Genomic DNA, 23,115 nt, shown 5'->3' on the forward strand with positions numbered 1-23,115 from the left:
GGACACTCTTTACTTCTCCTTCTATTCTGAATGATAGACTTGTTGGATAGACTATTCTTGGCTGCAGATTTTTCCCATTCATCTCATTGAATATATCATGCCACTTCCTTCTGGCTTTCTGAGTTACTTTTGAGAAATCTCCAGCTAGCTTATGAATCTTCCTTTGTAAGTTAAGGACTTCTTTTAACTTACTGCTTTTAAGATTTTTTTCTTTGCCACTGGATTTTGCAATTTTAATTATGAAATGTCTTGGGCTTGGCCTTCTTTTTTGACTTTGATGGGAGCTGTCTTTTCCTCCTGGATCTAGATGTCTGTTTCCTTCCCCAGATTAGGGAAGTTTTCAGCTATTATTTTTCAAGTAGTTTTTCTGCCCCCTTTTGTTTCTCTTCTTCTTCTAAGACTCCTATAATATGAATTTTATGTTTAATGGAGTCACTGAGTTCCCTAAGCCTATTCTCGTGTATAAGTTCTTCTTTCTCTTTTTTGTTCAGCTTCATCATTTTCTATTACTTTTTCTTCTGTATCACTAATTCATTCCTCTGCTTCTTGCAACCTGCTGTTCATTGCATCAAACATATTTCCAATCTTATTTATTGTATTCTTTATTTCTGATTCTTTTTAAATTCTTTTATCTTTGTGGTAAGGGTCTCCCTGATATCTTCCATTCTTTTCTCAAACCCAGCAGGTATCCTTATGAACATTGCTTGAAATTCTCCATCAGGCATGTTACTTATATCTGTTTCACTTATACCTCTGGCCATGACCTTATCTTGTTCTTTCATTTGGGAAGAATCCCTCTGTCATAGCATTTTGTCTGTCTCTACTTTCATTTGTATGTTAGAAAAACCGGTTGTGTCTCCCACTCCTGAGAGTAATGACTTTATGAAGAAGAGGCCATGTGGTGTCCAGGGCCAGGTGCCTCATGGAACACTTCTGCTGTGTGCTGTGTATGTTCTGCTGTTGTGTTTTGGCTGCTCTTTCCTTCACGCCAGTTGTCTACAGAGACTGTCCTTGCCTGCAGTGGGCAGTGTTTGATCCTTGGCCAGAATGTAGTGAGTTTGTTTTTTTAAAGATTTTGTTTATTTATTTGACAGAGGGAGAGATCACAAGCAAGCAGAGGGTGGGGGGAAGCAGGCTCCCCAGTGAGCAGAGAGCCCACTGTGGGGCTTGATCCCAGGACCCCAGGATCGCGACCCAAGCTGAAGGCAGAGGCTTTAACCCACTGAGCCACCCAGGTGTCCCGAATGTAGTGAGTTTTAAGTAAATGTGCTCTGGTCTGCTTGTTGAATACTGATACTGAAACCTGATACTACTTCATCCAGAACTAAAGCCCTGCAGAACTCTCTCTTGGGAGACATGGTTTGGGCAGGGATTTCTGCTGGTCTTCAAGGGAAGGGCCCACCACACTGAGGCAGACTTGACTGAAAAGGACAGTCTCACCTGAGTGCAAGGGTACGGGACTTGGTGTAAGCAAGTTAGGCAGCCTGTGTCATCGCTGCACTGCTTCCTGCAGTGGTTCTGTGTTTATACTGAGGGACAAGGCAGAGAAATGGGGCCAAGTATCTCCCTTGTCCCTGGAGAAGCATCCTTGTGAACACTCCCTGGTAAGGGAAGCACTCTGAGAACAATATTCTCCCCTCCTATGTCCAGTGTTTTTCAGATCCTCTTTCTGTACTTTCTGCTTCTGGGTTTTTTTTGCCTGCCTTCTCTCCAGGAACAACGTGGTGCCTCAGGGCTCTATCCTACCCAAACCTGCTGACCTTCAAAACTCTAGGCTTTGGGACCCACTAATTGCAAGAACTCACATGAAAATCAGCCACTTTCATTTTCCCAGCCCATAGCTTTGGAGAAATGTTCTCTTTCTGTGTTCCCCTGTGTGCTCTACTCTCTCTCTCTCTTTCTCTCTCACCTTTCTCTGTAACCACATATCCCTCCCCTCTGCAACACCCAAGATCCATTTCTCCTCTTAACCAAAACTCTACACTTCATCCTGTCCTCATTGTGACTTCTACATTGAGTTGTGGAGTTTGTTCTGTCAGTCTTTAGGGTGATTCCTATGGTATTTTTTTTCAAAGATTTTATTTACTTATTTGACAAAGAGAGAGACAGCAAGAGAGGGAATACAAGCAGGGGGAGTGGGTGAGAGAGAAGCAGGCTTCCTGCTTGAGCAGGGAGCCCAACCAGGAACCTAGGATCATGACCTGAGCCAAAGGCAGAAGCTGAACTGCTGAGCCACCCAGTTTCCCTATTTCTGTGATATTTAAAATGATTTGATTATTATCTAGCTGTGTTTGAGGAATGATACGAGCCTAGGTTCTACCTACTCCACTGCGATCTTCCACCCAACTCCCTATTCTAATAATTTTAATAGAGTATATCCCAAAAGGGATATTTTGTCAAGAAAAATCTCTATGATACAAAAACAAAAATTTCCTTTAATTTGTTAATTCAACCTTCTGATACCCAGAGATTAGAAAAATTAGTCTTATCAAATACTGGATGCTTATCCAGAAATACATTGAATTAGACTCTAGCATATTTTGTGTTTTATATAGAGCCCAATTTCCTACTGTTTTGTTTGGATAAACCTTTTTTGTTTGAAACCATTAGTAACTGTTCAAGTTAGAAAAGATTTCTGATTCATTTTCAATCTTGTAGTTTATGTTGCCATAATAAAAAACCTATTAGGAAGAACAGAATAAATAAGCTAGTATTTGTTGAGAACATATTTAGGTTATGACATTAGAATCATAAGAGGCATTATGCATTATTATCTGTGAACTCAAGGGTTTTGCATTTATCTGGGGAGATAAGATACATATATATGAAAAGTTGCCTAACGAAACTTAAAATAAGATATGTTATTGACCAAATAAATAGAACCATGAAGTTTATGCTGTGGTAATTCAGAGGAGAGAGTGACTCCTGTGGCTAGTCAGGAAATGCTTTACAGAATAGGTAGGATTTGGGCCTTAAAGATTAGATAGAATTTGAATTGGTAGCAAGGAATAAAAATACAGTAAGTACAAGGAAAGTCACGGTTTACAATGCATGGGACCACAAGCTAAGTGAGAGGGACTTAAAGAAAGTATCTTACCTCCAGCAAAGAGTTTAAATGGTGGGTGAGTGGATAGAAACTCCTTGAAGTCAGAGACCTAGTCACCTTGATATCAGTATTCTCTGCATACCTTTCAAAATAGTGTTGCATATAGAAGATGATTGTTAGATTAAGTCAGCAAGTAAATTGGTATCAGATCAGGTAATCCTTCGATACAAGACTAAAAACTTTATTATGTGGATGATGAGGAACTACTGATGGTTTTTGTGCAGGTTTTTGTGCATGATGTGAGAAAAATGTTGTTTTAGGAAGATGATGAAGTGATACTCCTATCGAAGCACACTTCCATCCTATGTCAAAGATTGCTCTAATTTCTGGACCTCCTGAAAGAATTGGTAAGAGCCCTTCTCTTCATGAGAACTCAAACCCTCCAAGTACATCCTGTATATAAGAGCTCTGATTCTGAGACAAAGGACCTTTCACATCAAGAACTGTGTTGTTAAGAAACATCTATGGGTGACTTTCTGTGCAATCATCTGCCAGTCAGAGATAGCCATTGTATCTTGCTTGAAGGAAAAAAAATACCTTATCACATAGCTCTTTGGGCCTAACCAGACCTCTGTGATCATGCATGAGTAACTTTAAGACACTACCATAGTACTTAGACAAGGCCCTAAGTTAAATTCACATTTTCTACCTCAAAGAATATACTCCTTCAGGGTACCAAATTGTCCTTATTTATTCCCATGCAGAGTGGCAATAGGTAAGGCCGACCATGAAAGAGTCCATAATCTCAGTCAATTCTTTACCAGCTTTCTTTTTTTTCCCAATTTATTTATTTTCAGAAAAACAGTATTCATTATTTTTTCACCACACCCAGTGCTCCATGCAATCCGTGCCCTCTATAATACCCACCACCTAATACCCCAACCTCCCACCCCCCTGCCACTTTAAACCCCTCAGATTGTTTTTCAGAGTCCATAGTCTCTCATGGTTCACCTCCCCTTCCAATTTCCCCCAACTCCCTTCTCCTCCCTAACACCCCTTGTTTTCCATGCTATTTGTTATGCTCCACAAATAAGTGAAACCATATGGTAAATGACTCTCTCTGCTTGACTTATTTCACTCAGCATAATCTCTTCCAGTCCCGTCCATGTTGCTACAAAAGTTGGGTATTCATCCTTTCTGATGGAGGCATAATACTCCATAGTGTATATGGACCACATCTCCCTTATCCATTCATCCGTTGAAGGGCATCTTGGTTCTTTCCATAGTTTGGCGACCGTGGCCATTGCTGCTATAAACATTGGGGTACAGATGGCCCTTCTTTTCACTACATCTGTATCTTTGGGGTAAATACCCAGGAGTGTAATTGCAGGGTCATAGGGAAGCTCTATTTTTAATTTCTTGAGGAATCTCCACACTGTTCTCCAGAGAGGCTGCACCAACTTGCATTCCCACCAACAGTGGAAGAGGGTTCCCCTTTCTCCACATCCTCTCCAATACATGTTGTTTCCTGTTTTGTTAATTTTGGCCATTCTAACTGGTGTAAGGTGATATCTCAATGTGGTTTTAATTTGAGTCTCCCTGAGGGCTAATGATGATAAACATTTTTTCATGTGTCTGATAGCCATTTGTATGTCTTGATTGGAGAAGTGTCTGTTCATATCTTCTGCCCATTTTTTTATATGTTTGCCTGTTTCATGTGTGTTGAGTTTGAGGAGTTCATTATAGATCCTGGATATCAACCTTTTGTCTGTACTGTCATTTGCAAATATCTTCTCCCATTCCGTGGGTTGCCTCTTTGTTTTGTTGACTGTTTCCTTTGCTGTGCAGAAGCTTTTGATTCTGATGAAGTCCCAGAAGTTTATTTTCGCTTTTGTTTCCTTTGCCTTTGGTGACATATCTTGAAAGAAGTTGATGTGGCTGATATCGAAGAGATTACTGCCTATGTTCTCCTCTAGGATTCTGATGGATTCCTGTCTCACATTGGGGTCTTTTATCCATTTTGAGTTGATCTTTGTGTACGGTGTAAGAGAATGGTCGAGTTTCATTCTTCTACATATAGCTGTCCAGTTTTCCCAGCACCATTTATTGAAGAGACTGTCTTTTTTCCACTGTATATTTTTTCCTGTTTTGTCGAAGATTAATTGACCATAGAGTTGAGGGTCCATATTTGGGCTCTCTACTCTGTTCCACTGGTCTATGTGTCTGTTTTTATGCCAGTACCATGCTGTCTTGGTGATCACAGCTTTGTAATAAAGCTTGAAATCAGGTAACGTGATGCCGCCAGCTTTATTTTTGTTTTTCAACATTTCCTTAGCGATTCGGGGTCTCTTCTGATTCCATACAAATTTTAGGATTATTTGCTCCAGCTCTTTGAAGAATGCCGCTTTACCAGCTTTCTATATAGGAATTCAAGATATACAGGCCTATACTAACATTTTACCAACCTGGTCTTCCAGTAAGTTATACTTATGAATACACATTTGGGATGATTATTTGAGTGTCTCTATTCTATAAGGCTATTTTCTATCATTCAGAATACATACAGTGGTTAGTGCCATTCTGGGGGAGAATGTCTGGTTGGTTGACCAAGAATATTTAGGTAAAGGACAGGGGAAAAGAGAGACACTAACATTTGTTAAATTTATTTGAGAGGATAAACACAAAAATGAAAAATTGCTTAACAAAACACAATGCAGGATATAATGTTGACCAAATGAGTAGAATTGTAAAGTTCTATAGAAATTCAAAGAAGAGTGATTCTTGTAAGGCTGGACTGGTCAGAAAAGGCTTTACAGGGGAGGTAGAATTTGGACCTTAAAATTAGGTAGAATTTGGTTTGATGGCAAGGGATGAAGAGGCAGAAAATATGTGTAAGTCACAAGTAATGAGTGAGACCCCAAGCTAAGTGATGAAGATAGTAACCTGGATTCAACAGAATTTGGATGACGAGGGACTGGATGGGAATTCCTTGATGTCAGAAACACTGTCACCTTTATTTTATTATTCTCTGAAGCCCTAACAAAATAAGGCTGCATGTAGATAACTGCTTGATTCTAAGGGTACAACTAACATTTGTTGAATGGCTATTTTATGCAGAGTGATTTATAGGCATTGTCACATTTAAGAGTCATAAACATTTTGTGAGTTGTAAATATTAAATAACCCCATTTTATAGACGAGGAAACTCAAGTGTAGAGAAGCCCAAAGTCACATAGCTAATAAGTGACAGAATCTGCCTCCAAAGTTCAAACCCTTAACCACCGTACCACCCAGGGTCTCTCCTTTGCTATTTACTTTTAATTTTTATAGACTTCTTTAAGGTCCATTAAAAAATTATCTCAGTTCCTATGCCTCTTTCATTAGAAAGAGAATGATGAAAAAACATGGATAAAGCTCTGGTGTGGGGCGCCTGGGTGGCTCAGTGGGCTAAGCCGCTGCCTTCGGCTCAGGTCATGATCTCAGGGTCCTGGGATCGAGTCCCACATTGGGCTACCTGCTCAGCAGGGAGCCTGCTTCCTCCTCTCTCTCTGCCTGCCTCTCTGCCTATTTGTGATCTCTCTCTGTCAAATAAATAAATAAATAATATTTTTTAAAAAAAGCCCCTGGTGTGGAAATCATTTCCCAGCTTTGCCACTAGATTCAATGCATGAGTTTTGGAAAGTCCCTTCTCTTCTCTGGACCTCAATTTCAATTGCATGATCTCCAAGCTATCCTCAGTTCTAAGGTGTGATGTTCTGTGATCCCATCTGATATTGAGGAGTCAAAATAATAACCACAACCATATACCTATCACCAAATAGCTCTTTTTCTTTTTTTTTTTGGAAGAAATATATCTAAGCAACCACTATAAATTCACATTATAAATATGCCTCCCTTATTCTGGAACAAAATTTCTTTGATCAAGTATTCTCCTAAGGATACCCAGTCATTACCTCTTATCACATCCACCTAGCATTCTGACCACCAGGCTATAAAACTATTCTCACACTTATCATTTGCCTTGAGAATAGAAATTCTAGGTCTTATTCCTGAAAGTATCAAACATAACACACTAGGTTAGGGAGGGGACTACGCTTTAGGTAGTTAGGCATTTTCCAAGTGATTTGTTTCTTATGTTTCTAGTTAAAAAGGATGTGGCCACACCCACAGCTCCTGAAAAATTTACCTTATGTAATAATATCATGGATGTTCATTTTACTGATTTACTTGAAGTATCCAAGCCTCAGCTCTGAATTGGCATATTTTCCTGAAATATTGAAGGTCTCCAATCAATCAGTTCAATTCAGAAAACATTTCATGAAGTTATACTCAGACAAGGTATTATAGAAGGATACAAAGATAAATAATAGGTGAGCTTTGCCCCCATGGAATTTGCAATTATAAGGAAGGAAGGATAGGAAAAGTGCACAAGTTTAATGAGCACATTGCCATAAAAGTGATGATAGCAACTGCATACCTTATGTCGGCTTAGCCTCATGCTAAGTACTGTGTGGTACACATGGTAAATATGTGATTGTTGGTGATGATTAAACACTGAGTATATTAATAAAGGGAAAAGTATATGATCTATAGTGGTGAACGTTTTGAGGAAGAGACGGGACTTAAGTGAGATGTTATTTGGATAAGTAACATCTGGATAGATGATAGAAATAAGCAAACATTCTAGGTAAGAAGTATGACATGAATGTGGCTAGATCACTGAGGAGAATATTCATTTCTAAATACATTGTGGGTTGTGGAAAGTAAGATATGGACAGATGGTAGAGGGCTTTGTAGACTTTAAACAATAAGAAATCACTATTAACTTTTGGTCTTGAGTGATATTGATATAATAAAAGATACAGTTTTTAAAGAATACTTAGTTACTAGTACACAGGATGAATTAAAATTTAGAGAGACAAAAACCAGAAAGAGTAATAGATAGTTAGCCATATGTCACAATGGCTTCATGAGTGATGGTTAACACTAGAAATGAAGAGGAAGGATCAAAGCCAGGAGGCACTGTAATTAATTAGAAATAGTCCCAGTGACAAGAAACATCTGGGAGTAATTCATATAGAGATAGCAGTTAAACCTATTAGAGGTGGAGGAGATCATCAAGGGAGAAAGTAAGTCTAGGGAAAGGAGATAAATGTGAAATTTGGAATCACCTAAGGAATGTTGAGATGCATACATAAGGACAAGGAAATGAATGGAAAAGGAGAACTTAAGAGTGTAAAGGTCAGATCCTTAGAGGATACTCATAATTTAGGTGAGAGTGTCATTAAAATACTGTGAAGGAGAGAGTATTGCCCTATTTTACAGATAATAAAGCTGAGGCTAAAGAGATAAAATGACTTATATGAGGCCACGAAACAGTTGCAACTCAACAGAAGTTCTTCCAGATTCCACATTGTGTCCATTTCTCCACACTTCCCTATCTCTGAAAACCAATGACTAAGAAAGAAGTGTGCACATACTGTTCTGGTATCCAGGGTTTATATAGAAATATAGGATTTTAAAGGAAAGGAGGAGATCTAGAATGAGACAGGAAGAGAATGAATGCTGAGCATACACTAATACTGAAATTACATCATTCTTGGTATAAGTAGACATCTATTGAATAAATGATGAAATCACTATAACAACAGGCATCAAGAGCAGGTGGGAGTGGGGAAAGCAGTATAGGTGCAGATAGTAGAAAGCAAATTAACTTCCTAATTCTTCATTTGTCTTCTATTACGCAAAGCATGATTTTTTGAAGTTATCTGTATTTTTTCAACTTAGTCCTCACCACATGATGACTGCCTTTCCTGCTTTAGCTTGATCTCTACCAGGAGTGGTACTTTGAAGTTGATAATCCAGTTTTTCAGCTCAGGCTTCAATGTCTACAAGCCCGATCAAATAAGCGCTGAGAGGAAGCATTCTGTGCCAAATAAGAATGTGGACTGCAATGGTAAAAAGCTAAAGAAATGCATTTAGCAGAATACTAAATTTCTGAAAAGATACATTGCCAAACCATAACTACCAAATTCTGAGACATCCAGCCTTAGCAAGGAACAGAAAGGCAAATAGCACATTACAGTTCAGAATTTTCTTTCACACTATCAATAACCTTCTTGGTGGGAGTGTATAGGTGAGATAAGTTACATGCTTAAGCACTTACTGTCTCTTTTTCTCTTTGAGATGTTAGACAAACATGAGTTATTTTCTGTATGTCCTTCACTGAAGAGCTGGGTAAATACAGCTTCTTTCTGTTTGGACTTAAGGGCAAGACCAACCTCCTTCTGAGATTCCAGAAAAGAGAGAATATTGTGCCCACCATAGAGCCATGATCTGGAATCTGTCTGGTTAACACAGTGGCATGAAAATTTTCCAGCCTCTTGTGGCAAGGGTAATCCATCCTGACTGACATCTGTACTCTGGGATCTAGACCTCACAGTTATGGAAGTATTCTGAATGGCACAATAATTTCATAAAGAATATACTAACCAAAAACTGTAAGGGACAACTGCTGCCAACTTTTTACTTATTTAGTTATTAAGTTTTTTATTACATTCTAATGAAGATACAGTGTAATATTAGCTTCAGGAATATGATATAGTGATTCAACAATTCTGTATATCATCCTGTGCTCATAACAAGAGTACTCCTTAGTCCCCACCACCTATTTAACCCATTCTCCCACCCACCTGCTTTCTGGTAACCATTAGTTTCTTCTCTTACTTAAGCACCTACTTCTTGGTTTGTCTCTCTCTCTCTCTCTCTCTCTCTCTCTTTCTTTTTCTCATTTGTTTTCTTTCTTAAATTCCACATATGAGTGAAATCATATGATATTTCTCTTTCTCTGACAAACTTATTTCACTTACCATGATACTGGTCTAGCTCCATCCATGCCATTGCAAATGGCAAGATTTAATTCTTTTTTATGGCTGAGTAATATTCCATTGTACACGCACGCGCACACACGCGCGCGCGCGCACGCACACACACACACACACACACACACTTCACATCTTCTTTCTCCGTTCATCTATTAATGAACCCTTGGGCTGTTTCCACTATTTCCATAATTTAGCTATTGTAGATTATGCTGCCATAAACATTGGGGTGCATGTATCCCCTTGAATTCCTATTTTTTGTATTCTTTGAGAAAATACCTAGGAATGCAGTTGCTGGATGGTAGGATATTTCTACTTTTAACTTTTTGAGGAACCTGCATATTCCTTTCCACAGTGGTTGCAGCAGTTTGCATTCCTACCTGTGGTGCAGGAGGGTTCCCCTTTCCCACCTCCACACCTTTGCCAACACTAGCTGTTTCTCATGTTGCTAATTTTAGCCTTTATGACAGGTGTGAGGTGATATCTTATTGTAGTTTTGATTTTCATTTTCTGGATGATCAGTGAAACAAAAAAGATCTACTCAAGCCTTCGGCCCATTTTTAACTGGATTCCTTGTTTCTGGTGTTATATTTTATAAGTTCATTATATATTTTGGATACTAATCCTTTATCTGACAGTGATTTTGCAAATACCTTCTCCCATTCCATAGGTTGCCTTTTAGTTTTGTTGGTTGTTGCCTTCATTGTGCAGAAGCTTATTTTGAGAAGTCCCAATAGTTTTGCTTGTTTGTTTGTTTTCATTTGTTTCCCTTGCCTCAGGAGACATACCAGAAAGAATTTGATACAGCTAATGTCAAAGAGGTTACTTCCTGTATTCTTTTCTAGGATTTTTACAGTTTCAGCACTCACCTTTAGGTCTTTAATCCATTTTTAATTTATTTTTATTTTTGGTGTAAAAAAGTGGTCCAATTTCATTCTTTTGTATCTCTCTGTCCAGTTTTCCCAACATCATTTGTTAAAGGTGCTGTCTTTTTTTCCATTGGATAATCTTCCATGCTTTGTCAAAGATTAATTTACCATATAGTTGTTGGCTCATTTCTGGGTTTTCTCTTCTTTTCCATTGATCTGTGTCTATATTTCTGTGCCAGTGCCATAGTGTCTGGATCACTACAGCTTTGTAATGTAACTTGAAGTGCAGAATTGTGATGCCTCCAACTTTGCTTTTCTTTTTAGATTTTTTTGGCTCTTCAGAGTCTTTCGTGGTTCCATACAAATTTTATGATTGTTTGTTCTAGCTCTATAAAAAATGCTGGTAGTGTTTTGATAAGAATTGCATTAAATGCATAGATTGCTTTGGGTTGTATGGACATTTTAAGAATGTTTTTCTTCCAATCCAAGAGCATGGGATGTCTTTCTATTTCTTTGGGTCATCTTCAATTTCTTTCATCGGTATTTTCTAGTTTTCAGAGTGCAGGTCTTTCACCTCTTTGGTTAGGTTTATTCCTAGGTATCTTATGGGTTTGGGTAAAGTTATAAATGGGATTGATTCCTTGGTTTCTCTTTCTGCTGATTCATTATTGTGTATGGGAATGCAATATATTTCTGTATATTGATTTTGTATCCTGTGTTTTGTGTATCAGTTCTAGTCGGTTTTTTTATTTTTTGGGGGGGGGTAGAGTCTTTAAAGTTTTCTATACAAATTATATCATCTGTAAATAGTGAACATTTTACTACTTCCTTGCTGATATGGATGCCTTTTATTTCTTTCTGTTGTCTGATAGCTGTGGCTTGGACTTCGAATATTATGTTAAATTACAGTAGTGAGAATAGACATCCCTGTCTTGTTCCCCTCCATAGAAGTAAAGCTCTCAGTTTTTCCCCATTGAGTATGATGTTAACTTTGGGTTTTTCATGTATGGCCTTTATTATGTTGAGGTATGTTTCCTCTAAACCTACTTTGTTGAGGCTTGTTATCATGGATGGATGTTAAACTTTGTTAAATGAATTTTTATGCATCTATTCAAATGATCATATGATTCTTATCATTTCATTTATTGTGGTGCATCATACTGATTGATTTGTGAATATTGAACCATCCTCGCAACCCATAAATAAATCCAAATTGATCATTGTGAATTATTCTTTTAAATTATTGTTGGATTTGGTTTGCTAGTATTTTATTGACAATTTTTGCCTCCATGTTCATCAAGGATATTGGCCTGTATTTTTCTTTTTCAGTGGTATCTCCCTCTGGTTTTGATGTCGGGGTAATGCTGGTCTCATAGAATGAGTTTGGAAGTTTTCCTCCCATTTCCATTTTTTTTTAATAGTTTGAGAAGAATAAGTACTAACCATTCTTCAAATGTTTTGTCGAATTCCTCTGGGAAGCCATCTGGTCCTCAACTTTTGTTATTTGGGAGATTTTTTTTATTACTCATTCAGTTTCTTTGCTGGTTATTTGTGTGTTCAAGTTTTCTATTTCTTCCTGTTACAGTTTTGGTAGTTTATATGTTTCTAGGAATTTATCCTCCTCTTCCAGATTGCCCAGTTTGTTGGCATTATTTTTTTCATAAAATTCTCATAATTGTTTGGATTTCTGTGGTGTTGGTTGTTTCTTATCATCTCACATTTGTGATTTTATTTATTTGGGTCCTTTCTCTTTTATTTTGGTAAGTCTAGAAAGACGGTTGTCAATTTTATTAATGTTTTCAAAGAACTACCTTCTGGTTTCATTGATCTGGTCTATTATTTTCTTAGTTTCTATATCACTCATTAGTGATCTAATCTTTATTATTTCCTCCTTCTACTGGATTTAGGCTTCGTTTGTTGTTCTTTTTCTAGCTCCTTTATGTGTAAGGTTAGGTTGTGATTGGATATTTTTCTCACTTCTTGAATTAGGCCTTTATTGGTATACACATCCCTCTTGTGATCGCTTGTGATTGCCTCCCAAAGGTTTTGGACAGTCGGGTTTTCATTTTCATTTCTTTCCATGTATTTTTAGATTTCCTCTTTAATTTCCTTATTGGCCCATTCATTGTTTAGTAGCATATTGTTTAACCTCCATGTATTTGTGGTCTTTCCAAATTTTTTCTTGTGGTTGACTTCTACTTTCATAGCATTGTGGTCAGTAAGGTTGCATGTAACCACTTCAATCTCGTAGTATTTCTTGAGGCCAGATTTGTGATCTAGTATGTTGTCTATTCTGTTGGGCCCATGTACACTTGAAAAAATGTGTATGCTGCTGTTTTATGATGGAATGTTATATATATATATATCTGCTGAGCCCATCTGGTCTAGTGTGTCATTCAAAACCATGTTTCCTGGTTTATTTTCTGTATAGATGATCTATCCATTGATATAAGTGGAGTATTAAAGTCCCCTAATGTTTGTATTTTTATCATTTATTTTCTTTATGTTTGATATTAAGTGTTTTATGCATTTTGGTACTCCCATGTTGGGTGTATAAATACATCCAATTTTTGGATCTTTGTGTTGGATTGTCCCCTTTATGATTGCATAGGGCCCTTCTTCATCTTTTATTTTACAGTTTTTCTTTTAAAGTCTAGTTTGTCTCGTGTCACCTGGGTGGCTCAGTCAGTTAATCATCTGACTCTTGATTTCAGCACAGGTCATGATTCAGAGTCCTAAGTTCAAGCTCCACATCAGGCTCCTCGCTCAGTGGGGAGTCTGCTTGAGATTTTCTCTCTCCTTCTCCCTCTGCCCTTCCCAACCCGCCCTGCACTCATGCTCTCTATAAAATAAACAAATACTGAAAAAAATAAAGTCTAGTTTGTATGATGTAAGTACTTTTCTTGGGGCACCGGGGTGGCGCAGTTGGTTAAGCATCTGATTTTTGATTTTGGCTCAGGTCATGATCTCAGAGCCATATGTTTGGGCCTCGTGTCAAGCTCCATGCTCAGTGAAGAGTCTACTTGAGATATTTTACCTCTGTCCCTACCCCCCGTCTCTCTAAAATAAATAAATAAATCTTTTAAAAATCTGTTTCTTTCCAGCTTTCTTTTGACATCCATTTGTGACATAAATTTTTCTTCGTCTCCTGACTTTCAATCTTCTTGTGTCTTTAGGTCTAAAATGAGTCTCTTATAGCCAACAAATAGATAAGTCTTGTTTTTTTTTCATCCATCTGACACCCTATGTCTTTTTTTTAAACTTTTTTTTAAATTTATTTTTTATTTATTTTCAGCATAACAGTATTCATTATTTTTGCACCACACCCAGTGCTCCATGCAATCCGTGCCCTCTATAATACCCACCACCTGGTACCTCGACCTCCCCCCCAACCCCTTCAAAACTCTCAGATTGTTTTTCAGAGTCCATAGCCTCTCATGGTTCACCTCCCCTTCCAATTTACCCCAACTCCCTTCTCCTCTCTAGCTCTTCATGTCCTCCATGCTATTTGTTATACTCCACAAATAAGTGAAACCATATGATAATTGACTCTCTCTGCTTGACTTATTTCACTCAGCATAATCTCTTCCAGTCCCGTCCATGTTGCTACAAAAGTTGGGTATTCATCCTTTCTGATGGAGGCATAATACTCCATAGTGTATATGGACCACATCTTCCTTATCCATTCGTCCATTGAAGGGCATCTTGGTTCTTTCCACAGTTTGGCGACTGTAGCCATTGCTGCTATAAACATTGGGGTACAGATGGCCCTTCTTTTCACTACATCTGTATCTTTGGGGTAAATACCCAGGAGTGTAATTGCAGGGTCATAGGGAATTTCTATTTTTAATTTCTTGAGGAATCTCCACACTGTTCTCCAAAGAGGCTGCACCAACTTGCATTCCCACCAAAAGTGGAAGAGGGTTCCACTTTTTCCACATCCCCTCCAACACATGTTTCCTGTCTTGCTAATTTTGGCCATTCTAACTGGTGTAAGGTGATGTCTCAATGTGGTTTTAATTTGAATCTCCCTGATGGCTAGTGATGATGAACATTTTTTCATGTGTCTGATAGCCATTTGTATGTCTTCGTTGGAGAAGTGTCTGTTCATATCTTCTGCCCATTTTTTGATATGATTGTCTGTTTTGTGTGTGTTGAGTTTGAGGAGTTCTTTATAGATCTTGGATATCAACCTTTTGTCTGTACTGTCATTTGCAAATATCTTCTCCCATTCCGTGGGTTGCCTCTTTGTTTTGTTGACTGTTTCCTTTGCTGTGCAGAAGCTTTTGATTTTGATGAAGTCCCAAAAGTTGACCCAGAGCAAATATCATCCTCAATGGGAAAAAGCCTGCAGACTTCCCATTGAGATCAGGAACATGACAAGGATGCCCACTCTCACCACTCTTGTTCAACATAGTATTAGAAGTCCTAGCAACAGCAATCAGACAACAAAGAGAAATAAAAGGTATCCAAATTGGTAATGAAGAAGTCAAACTCTCTCTCTTCGCAGATGACATGATTCTTTATATGGAAAACCCAAAAGACTCCACCCCCAAACTACTAGAACTCATACAACAATTCAGCAACGTGGCAGGATACAAAGTCAATGTACAGAAATCAGGCATTCTTTTACACTAATAATGAAAATACAGAAAGGGAAATTAGAGAATCGATTCCATTTACTAGAGCACCAAGAACCATAAGATACCCGGGAATAAACCTAACCAAAGAGGTAAAAGATCTGTACTCAAGAAACTACAGAACACTCATGAAAGAAATTGAAGAAGACACAAAAGATGGAAGACCATTCCATGCTCTTGGATCGGAAGAATAAACATTGTTAAAATGACTATACTGCCTAGAGCAATCTATACCTTTAATGCTATTCCGATCAAAATTCCACCAGTATTCTTCAAAGAGCTGGAGCAAATAATCCTAAAATTTGTATGGAATCAGAAGAGACCCCAAATCGCTAAGGAAATGTTCAAAAACAAAAATAAAGCTGGGGGCATCACGTTACCTGATTTCAAGCTTTGCTACAAATCTGTGATCACCAGGACAGCATGGTACTGGCATAAAAACAGACACAGAGACCAGTGGAACAGAGTAGAGAGCCCAGATATAGACCCTCAACTCTATGGGCAAATAATCTTCGACAAAACAGGAAAAAATATACAGTGGAAAAAAGACAGTCTCTTCAATAAATGGTGCTGAGAAAACTGGGCAGCTATATGTAGAAGAATGAAACTGGACCATTCTCTTACATCATACACAAAGATCAACTCAAAATGGATAAAAGACCTCAATGTGAGACAGGAATTCATCAGAATCCTAGAGGAGAACATAGGCAGTAATCTCTTCAATATTAGCCACAGCAACTTCTTTCAAGATACGTCTCCAAAGGCAAAGGAAACTTCTTTCAAGATATGTCACCCTATGTCTTTTGATTGGAGTGTTTAGTGCATTTACATTCAGAGTAATTATTGATAGATATATATTTAATACCAGTTTATTACTTGTTTTATCATAGTGTCTAGAGATTTTCTCTGATCCTTGTTTTTTTTTTTTAAAGATTTATTTACTTATTTTAGAGAGAGCATGGAGGGGAGGGACAGTGGGAGAGTCTTAAGCAGACTCTGTGCTGAGCATGGAGCCCAACACAGGGTTCCATCTCACAACCCTGAGATCATGACCTGAGCCATAACAAGAGTCAGATGCTCAACTGACTGTGCCACCTAGACACCCCGCCTTTCTTATCTTTATCATTTTTGGCTTTTTCCTTTCCACTCAAAGAGTCCCTGTTAATATTTCTTGTGGGACGGGTTTGGGGTCATGAACTTTTTTAGTGTTGTTGTTTTTTTTCCTGGGGAACTCCTTATCTCTTCTGTTCTGAATGATAGCCTTCCTGGATAGAGTATACTTGGCTGCCAGTTTCTCCCATTCAGTACTTTTAATGTATCATGCCACTTTCTTGTCACTTGCCAAGTTTCTGTTGAGACATCCCCAGCTAGCCTTATGGTTTTTCCCTTATAAGTTAAGGAATTCTTTTGTCTTGTTGATTTAAGATTTTTATCTTTATCCCTATATTTTGCAAATTTAATTATGAAATGAAAAGTGTTAGCATGCTTTTGTTGATTTTGATGGGAATTTTCTTAGCCTCCTGGATCTGGATATCTCATTCCTTACCCACGTTAGAGACATTTTCAGCTATTATTTCTTCAAATAAATTTTCTGCCCCCTTTTCTCTCTCTTCTTTAGGACTCCTATAAAAAGAATGTTGTTGTGTTTGATGACGTCATGAGTCCCCTAAGTCTATTCTTGTGTTGCATAATTCTTCTTTCCCTCTTTTGTTCACCTTCATTACTTTTCATTCTTTTGTCTTCTAGGTCACTGGTTCATTCCTCTTCTTCTTGCAGTCTATTGTTCATTACATCAAGCCTGTTTCCAATCTTATTTATTGTATTTTTCCTTTCTGATTGATTGTTTTTTTTAACACTTTTCTCTGTGGTAAGTATTCCCTAATGTCTTCCATTCTTTTCTCAAGCCCAGTGAGTATTCATATAAATAATTCTTGCTTCAAATTTTCCATCAGGCATGTTGCTTATATCTGCTGTATTTACATCTCTAGCTGGCCTTATCTTATTCTTTCATTTAGGATAAATTCCTCCATGTTTGTGTTTTGTCTAAGTCTCTACCTTCATCTTTGTGTTGGAAAAGCCAGTTATGTTTTCTTTTCCTGAATGTAATGGCCTTATGACAATGGAGTCATGCAGTACCCAGGGCCTGGGCCTTCAGGGAGTCTCTGATGTGTGCTTCATATACTCTGCTGTTGTGTTTAGGCTTCTCTATCCTTCAGGCCAGTCATCTGCAGAGGCTCTGCTTACCTCCAGTGGGCAGTTTTTGATTCCTGTCCTGAATGAGGTGAGTTTTAAATAGGTATGCTCTGGTCTTCTTGTGAAATGAGATCTGAAACCACCTCCACCAGAACTGAGGCCCTGCAGAACTCTGTGGTTGGGAGATATGGTCTGGCTAGGGGTTTGTGCTGATCTTTTTGGGGAGGGGCTCGCTGCCCTGGGACTGAGGCAAGTGTGACTGAGAAGGGCAGTCCTACCAGTATGCAAGGGTATGGGGCTTGTTGGCACTTCTGTGTTTACCCCAGGGGGCTCTGTATTTATGCTGATGGACAGGGTAGAAAAATGATACAAGCCAGCTCCTTTGTCCTAGATAGGCACCTCTGTGGATGCTGGCACTCAGTGTGGTGCTCTGGGAAGAGCAAATAATCTCTCCTCTGTATGCCTCAGGTATTCTTCAGATCATTGTTTCCACACCCTCTGCCCCTGCATTGTTTGCTTGCCTTCTCTCCAGGAACAGCAAAGTACACCCCAGGCTCTTTCTCAGCCAGGCTTGCTGACTTTTAAAATTTGAGGCTTTAAGCTCTGCTCTTTGCAAGAACTCATGAAATTCAGCCCCTCCTCTTTTCCAAGCCAGTGGCTTTGGGGAAACATTCTTATGCATTCCCCTGGGTTCCTTTCTCTCCCTTCCCCTTATCGATGACCATGACTCCCTCCCCTCTGCAGTACCTGTGATCTGTTTCTCCCCCATACCATGTCTCCCCACTTCCTACCTTTTTCAGTGTTACATCTTCTCTTTCTTTAGTTGTTGAGTTTTTTCTGTCAGTCTTCAGTTCTACTTCTGGGGTACTTTGAATGATTTGATAGTTATTTCATTGTGTTCATGGAATAAGACATGCCTAGGGTCCCCCTATTCCACCGCCACTTTCCTTCCCCCCGTCAACTTTTTTTTTTAAATCTCAAACTGCCAAGTATATTATTATGTAAAGAGTATAAAGAAAGTGATTATCTGTACATTAAGCTAGCTGATGCAGAGTATACTTTACTCACCTGAAATGCTCAGATAGGAGACAAAAACATTTATACCATAAATGATGTTGCTTGTTAATTCCAAAGCCTCTTACTTTCTAGATGCCTCATTCCTTTTTGAAACACAACACCAAAGTACTTTAATAGCTATTCCAGTAACATCCAATTGAAAAACATGAGATAAGGCAATTTTGTGAGTAGCAAGACCCAAGCATCCCATTAAAGCCAGATGATGTTGAGTTGTTATCACAGCTATCTAAGTCTAATACCTGCCGGTATTATAGATCAGATGCTTATAAATAAAATAATCTTGTTTTATACTACATCAACCTGACTGCTCTTAGAATGTGAATATCTCAACTGGTTACAAATGCTTTGGTATAGCATACCAGTCTTTAGAGATCTCCAGATATCTGCTGTCTACAGGGATTGAACCAAAAGGAAATATACCAGTGAATGAATATCCACCAATATAAAAGAAAGGGTTATTTGATCACCTTCACTTTTCAACCTTACAGGTTATCCAGAAGCTTCATCATCTCTCACCGTGGAAACAGAAACATAGTGGTTTACACATTTCCTGCATCTCTCAGGTCAGTATTTTGAGGAAGGTACCTAGAGTGTTACCTGGACTGCTAAGAGACAGGCTTGGAAGCAGACTCGAAAAGAAGTAAGTTTTTACTCTGGTGAACAAGTTGTTAATTTCCTCACCCTCATATTATTAACATAAGTAGAAATTCTATATATAATTTATAAACTTGACTAATAGCCCTTATACTGTGTTTCCCTTTCTATAGACCTTACATAGAATTCATGTGCATAACACTCCATCTCCCCAAAATTTTTAAATACCCATTTATTTATAACTTAAAATTAACAAATGTTAACATATTTTTAAATTTTGCATCAAGTTTTTGTAGGTAAAAAAGAAATTATTGCCTTAATTTTTAAACAAAAAGCACTGATTCTAAATACTTCCTTCAAAACGAAAAAACAAACTAGTAGAAACATTTGCAAAACATATAATACGCAAAATTTAATATCCTTAATTTACAAAGATACTGCAAATCAGAAAGGAAAAAAACAGAACCATTAGAAAATGGGCAATAAAAAATGAAAGTTTAGATGAAGAATAAACATGAAAATTGTTCAACTTCATTAGAAAGAACGCAAATTAAAATAGCCCAAAATATCAATTTTTATCTACTAAAGCAACCAATTTTTATAAATTATAGTACTTAGTATTGATAAAAACATGTTGAAACAGGTATCTTCTATACTGCTGATATAAGTTTAAATTCATACATCATTTTTATGGTAATTTAATAACATTTATAAAAACCACAAAACAGTCATACAATTTTATTTGGTAACCAAATTTTAGGAAAGTATTTTAACGAAATAATCCGAGATCTACAAAACTATGAATTATCAATTTATCATAATACCAGAAAAATAGAAACAAAACCAAATATCTAACAATAGAGGAATGGTGAAGTAAATTATTCCATTATTATGATGAAATAGTTTGCACTATTAAAACTAACTATTTTGGGGGCGCCTGGGTGGCTCTGTGGGTTGAAGCCTCTGCCTTCGGCCTGGGTCATGATCCCAGAGTTCTGGGATCGAGCCCCGCATCGGGCTTTCTGCTCGGCGAGAAGCCTGCTTCCTCCTTTCTCTCTCTGCCTGCCTCTCTGCCTACTTGTGATTTCTGTCTGTCAAATAAATGAATAAAATCTTTTAAAAAAAACTATTTTGAAGAACAATTAATAGTTACATTAAAAAGCTATATAATGCAGTTTAATTTTAAAATTACATTTTTATCAGCTTTATTGTGCTATAATTCACAATACCATATAATTTGATGACTTAAAATGTACAATTCACTGCTTTTTAGGGTAGTCACAGAGTTGTGCAACCATCATTGCAATTAATTTAGAACATTTAGAAACTCCATACTCTTAAGCACTCATTCTTCCATTCTTCCATTCCCACTACTTGATAACTACTACTCTACCTTTCTGTCTCTATAGACCTATTTTGGGCATCCCACATAATTCATGACCCCATGATCATGATATATATATGGCCTTTGAGGAGAAAATATTTGTGAATCAAATATCTGATAAGAGACTTGTATGCAGAATATATAAAGAAATTTTACAATTCTATAATAAAAAGAAAAGCCAATTTTTAAAAAATGACAAAGGATCTGAATAGACATTTTTCCATGTGTAAATGATCAATAAGCACATGAAAAATGTTTAACACTATTAGCCATTAGAGGAATTCAAATCAAAAGTGCAAGATACCACTTAATATCCACTAGGATCCAAAAGACAGATAATAACAAGTGTTGACAATGATCTGGAAAAATCAGAAACCTCATACATTACTGATTGGAGTATTAAATGGTTAATTCCCTTTAGAAAAGTTTCACAGTCTTTCAAAATGTTAAGCATAGAAATACCATATGATCCAGAAATTCTAGTCCTTATATATAATGAAGAGAAATGAAAACATATGTCCACACAAAACTTCCACATGAATGTTCACAGCAGCTTTATTTATAGTGGCCAAAATGTGGAAACAACCCTAACATGAATCTTCTGATAAATAGATAAATAACATGTGGTATATCCATACAATGGAATACTATTTGGCAACCAAAACAATACATGTTACAACATTGATAAACCTAGCTTTGACTGGAGAGAGCCTTCAACTTCTCTCTTACCAATATATTTTTGAAGTATAAAGTACAGTGTTCTATTACAGTATGGTTCAATTGTATACATTACTCAGTGCTCATCAAGATAAGTTGTACTCCTTCAATCCCATTTACAATTGCACCCAAAACCATAAGATACCTAGGAATAAACCTAACCAAAGAGGCAAATAATATAAACTCAGAAAACTATAAAGTACTCATGAAAGAAATTGAGGAAGACACAAAGAAATGGAAAAATGTTCTATGCTCATGGATTGGAGAAACGAATATTATGAAAATGTCTATGCTATCTAAAGCAATCTACACATTTAATGCAATCCCTATGAAAGTCCCATCCTTTTTTTTTTTCAAAGAAATGGAACAAATAATCCTAAAATTTATATGGAACCAGAGTAAACCTCAAATAGCCAGAGGAATATTGAAAAAGAAAGCCAAAGTTGGTGGCATCACGATTCCAGACTTCAAGCTCTATTACAAAGCTGTCATCATCAAGACAGTATGGTACCGGTAAAAAAACAGACACATGGATCTATGGAACAGAATAGAGAGACCAGAAATGGACCCTCAACTCTATGGTCAACTAATCTTCAACAAAACAGGCAAGAATGTTCAATGGAAAAAAGACAAGTCTCTTCAACAAAGGTGTTGGGGAAATTGGACAGCCACATGCAGAAAAATGAAACTGGACCATTTCCTTATACCACACATGAAAATAGACTCAAAATGGATGAAGGACCTCAATGTGAGAAAGGAATCCATCAAAATCCTTGAGGAGAACACAGGCAGCAACCTCTTCGACCTCAGCCACAGCAACTTCTTCCTAGGAACATCACCAAAGGCAAGGGAAGCAAGGGCAAAAATGAACTCTTAGGACTTCATCAAGATCAAAAGGTTTTGCACAGCAAAGGAAACAGTCAAGAAAACCAAAAGACAACTGACAGAATGGGACAAGATATTTGCAAATGACATATCAGATAAAGGGCTAGTATCCAAAATCAGTAAAGAGCTTATCAAACTCAACACCCAAAGAACAAATAATCCAATCAAGAAATGGGCAGAGAACATGAACAGATATTTCTGCAAAGAAGACATCCAGATGCCAACAGATATGTGAAAAAGTGCTCCACATCACCCAGCGTCAGGGAAATACAAATCAAAACCACAAAGAGATACCACCTCACACCAGTCAGAATGGCTAAAATTTACAAGTCAGGAAATGACAGATGCTGGCGAGGATGTGGAGAAAGGGGACCCTTTTGTACTATTGATGGGAATGCAAGTTGGTGCAGCCTCTTTGGAGAACAGTGTGGAGATTCCTCAAGAAATTAAAAATAGCCTTCCCTATGACCCAGCAATTGCAGTACTGGGTATTTACCATAAAGATGCAAACATAGTGATCTGAAGGAGCACGTGCACCTGAATGTTTATAGCAGCAATGTCCACAATAGCCAAACTATGGAAAGAACCTAGATGTCCATCAACAGATGAATGGATAAAGAAGAGGTGGTATATATATATATATGTATATATATATACACACACACATACACACACACACAATGGAATACTATGCAGCCATCAAAAGAAATAAAATCTTGCCATTTGCGACGACATGGATGGAGCTAGAGGGTATCATGCTTAGTGAAATAAGTCAATCGGAGAAAGACAACTATCATGATCTCCCTAATATAAGGAAGTGGAGATGAAA

At 37.6% G+C, this 23,115-nt stretch overlaps 1 protein-coding gene across 1 annotated transcript in view; it reads left to right on the forward strand.

Annotated features, from left to right (window-relative positions):
- ZDHHC15 (zinc finger DHHC-type palmitoyltransferase 15) overlaps positions 1 to 23,115 on the forward strand; it is a 201,653-nt gene that overhangs the window by 171,140 nt on the left and 7,398 nt on the right. Inside the window, exon 11 of the mRNA XM_044235924.1 lies at positions 19,195 to 19,269. Within this exon, the coding sequence (XP_044091859.1) occupies positions 19,195 to 19,241 (47 nt within the window). The 3' untranslated portion in view covers positions 19,242 to 19,269. The remainder of the gene's footprint in view (positions 1 to 19,194; positions 19,270 to 23,115) is intronic.

This window comes from Neovison vison, chromosome X (assembly GCF_020171115.1).
Source record: "Neovison vison isolate M4711 chromosome X, ASM_NN_V1, whole genome shotgun sequence".
Taxonomy (NCBI): Eukaryota; Metazoa; Chordata; class Mammalia; order Carnivora; family Mustelidae; genus Neogale; species Neogale vison.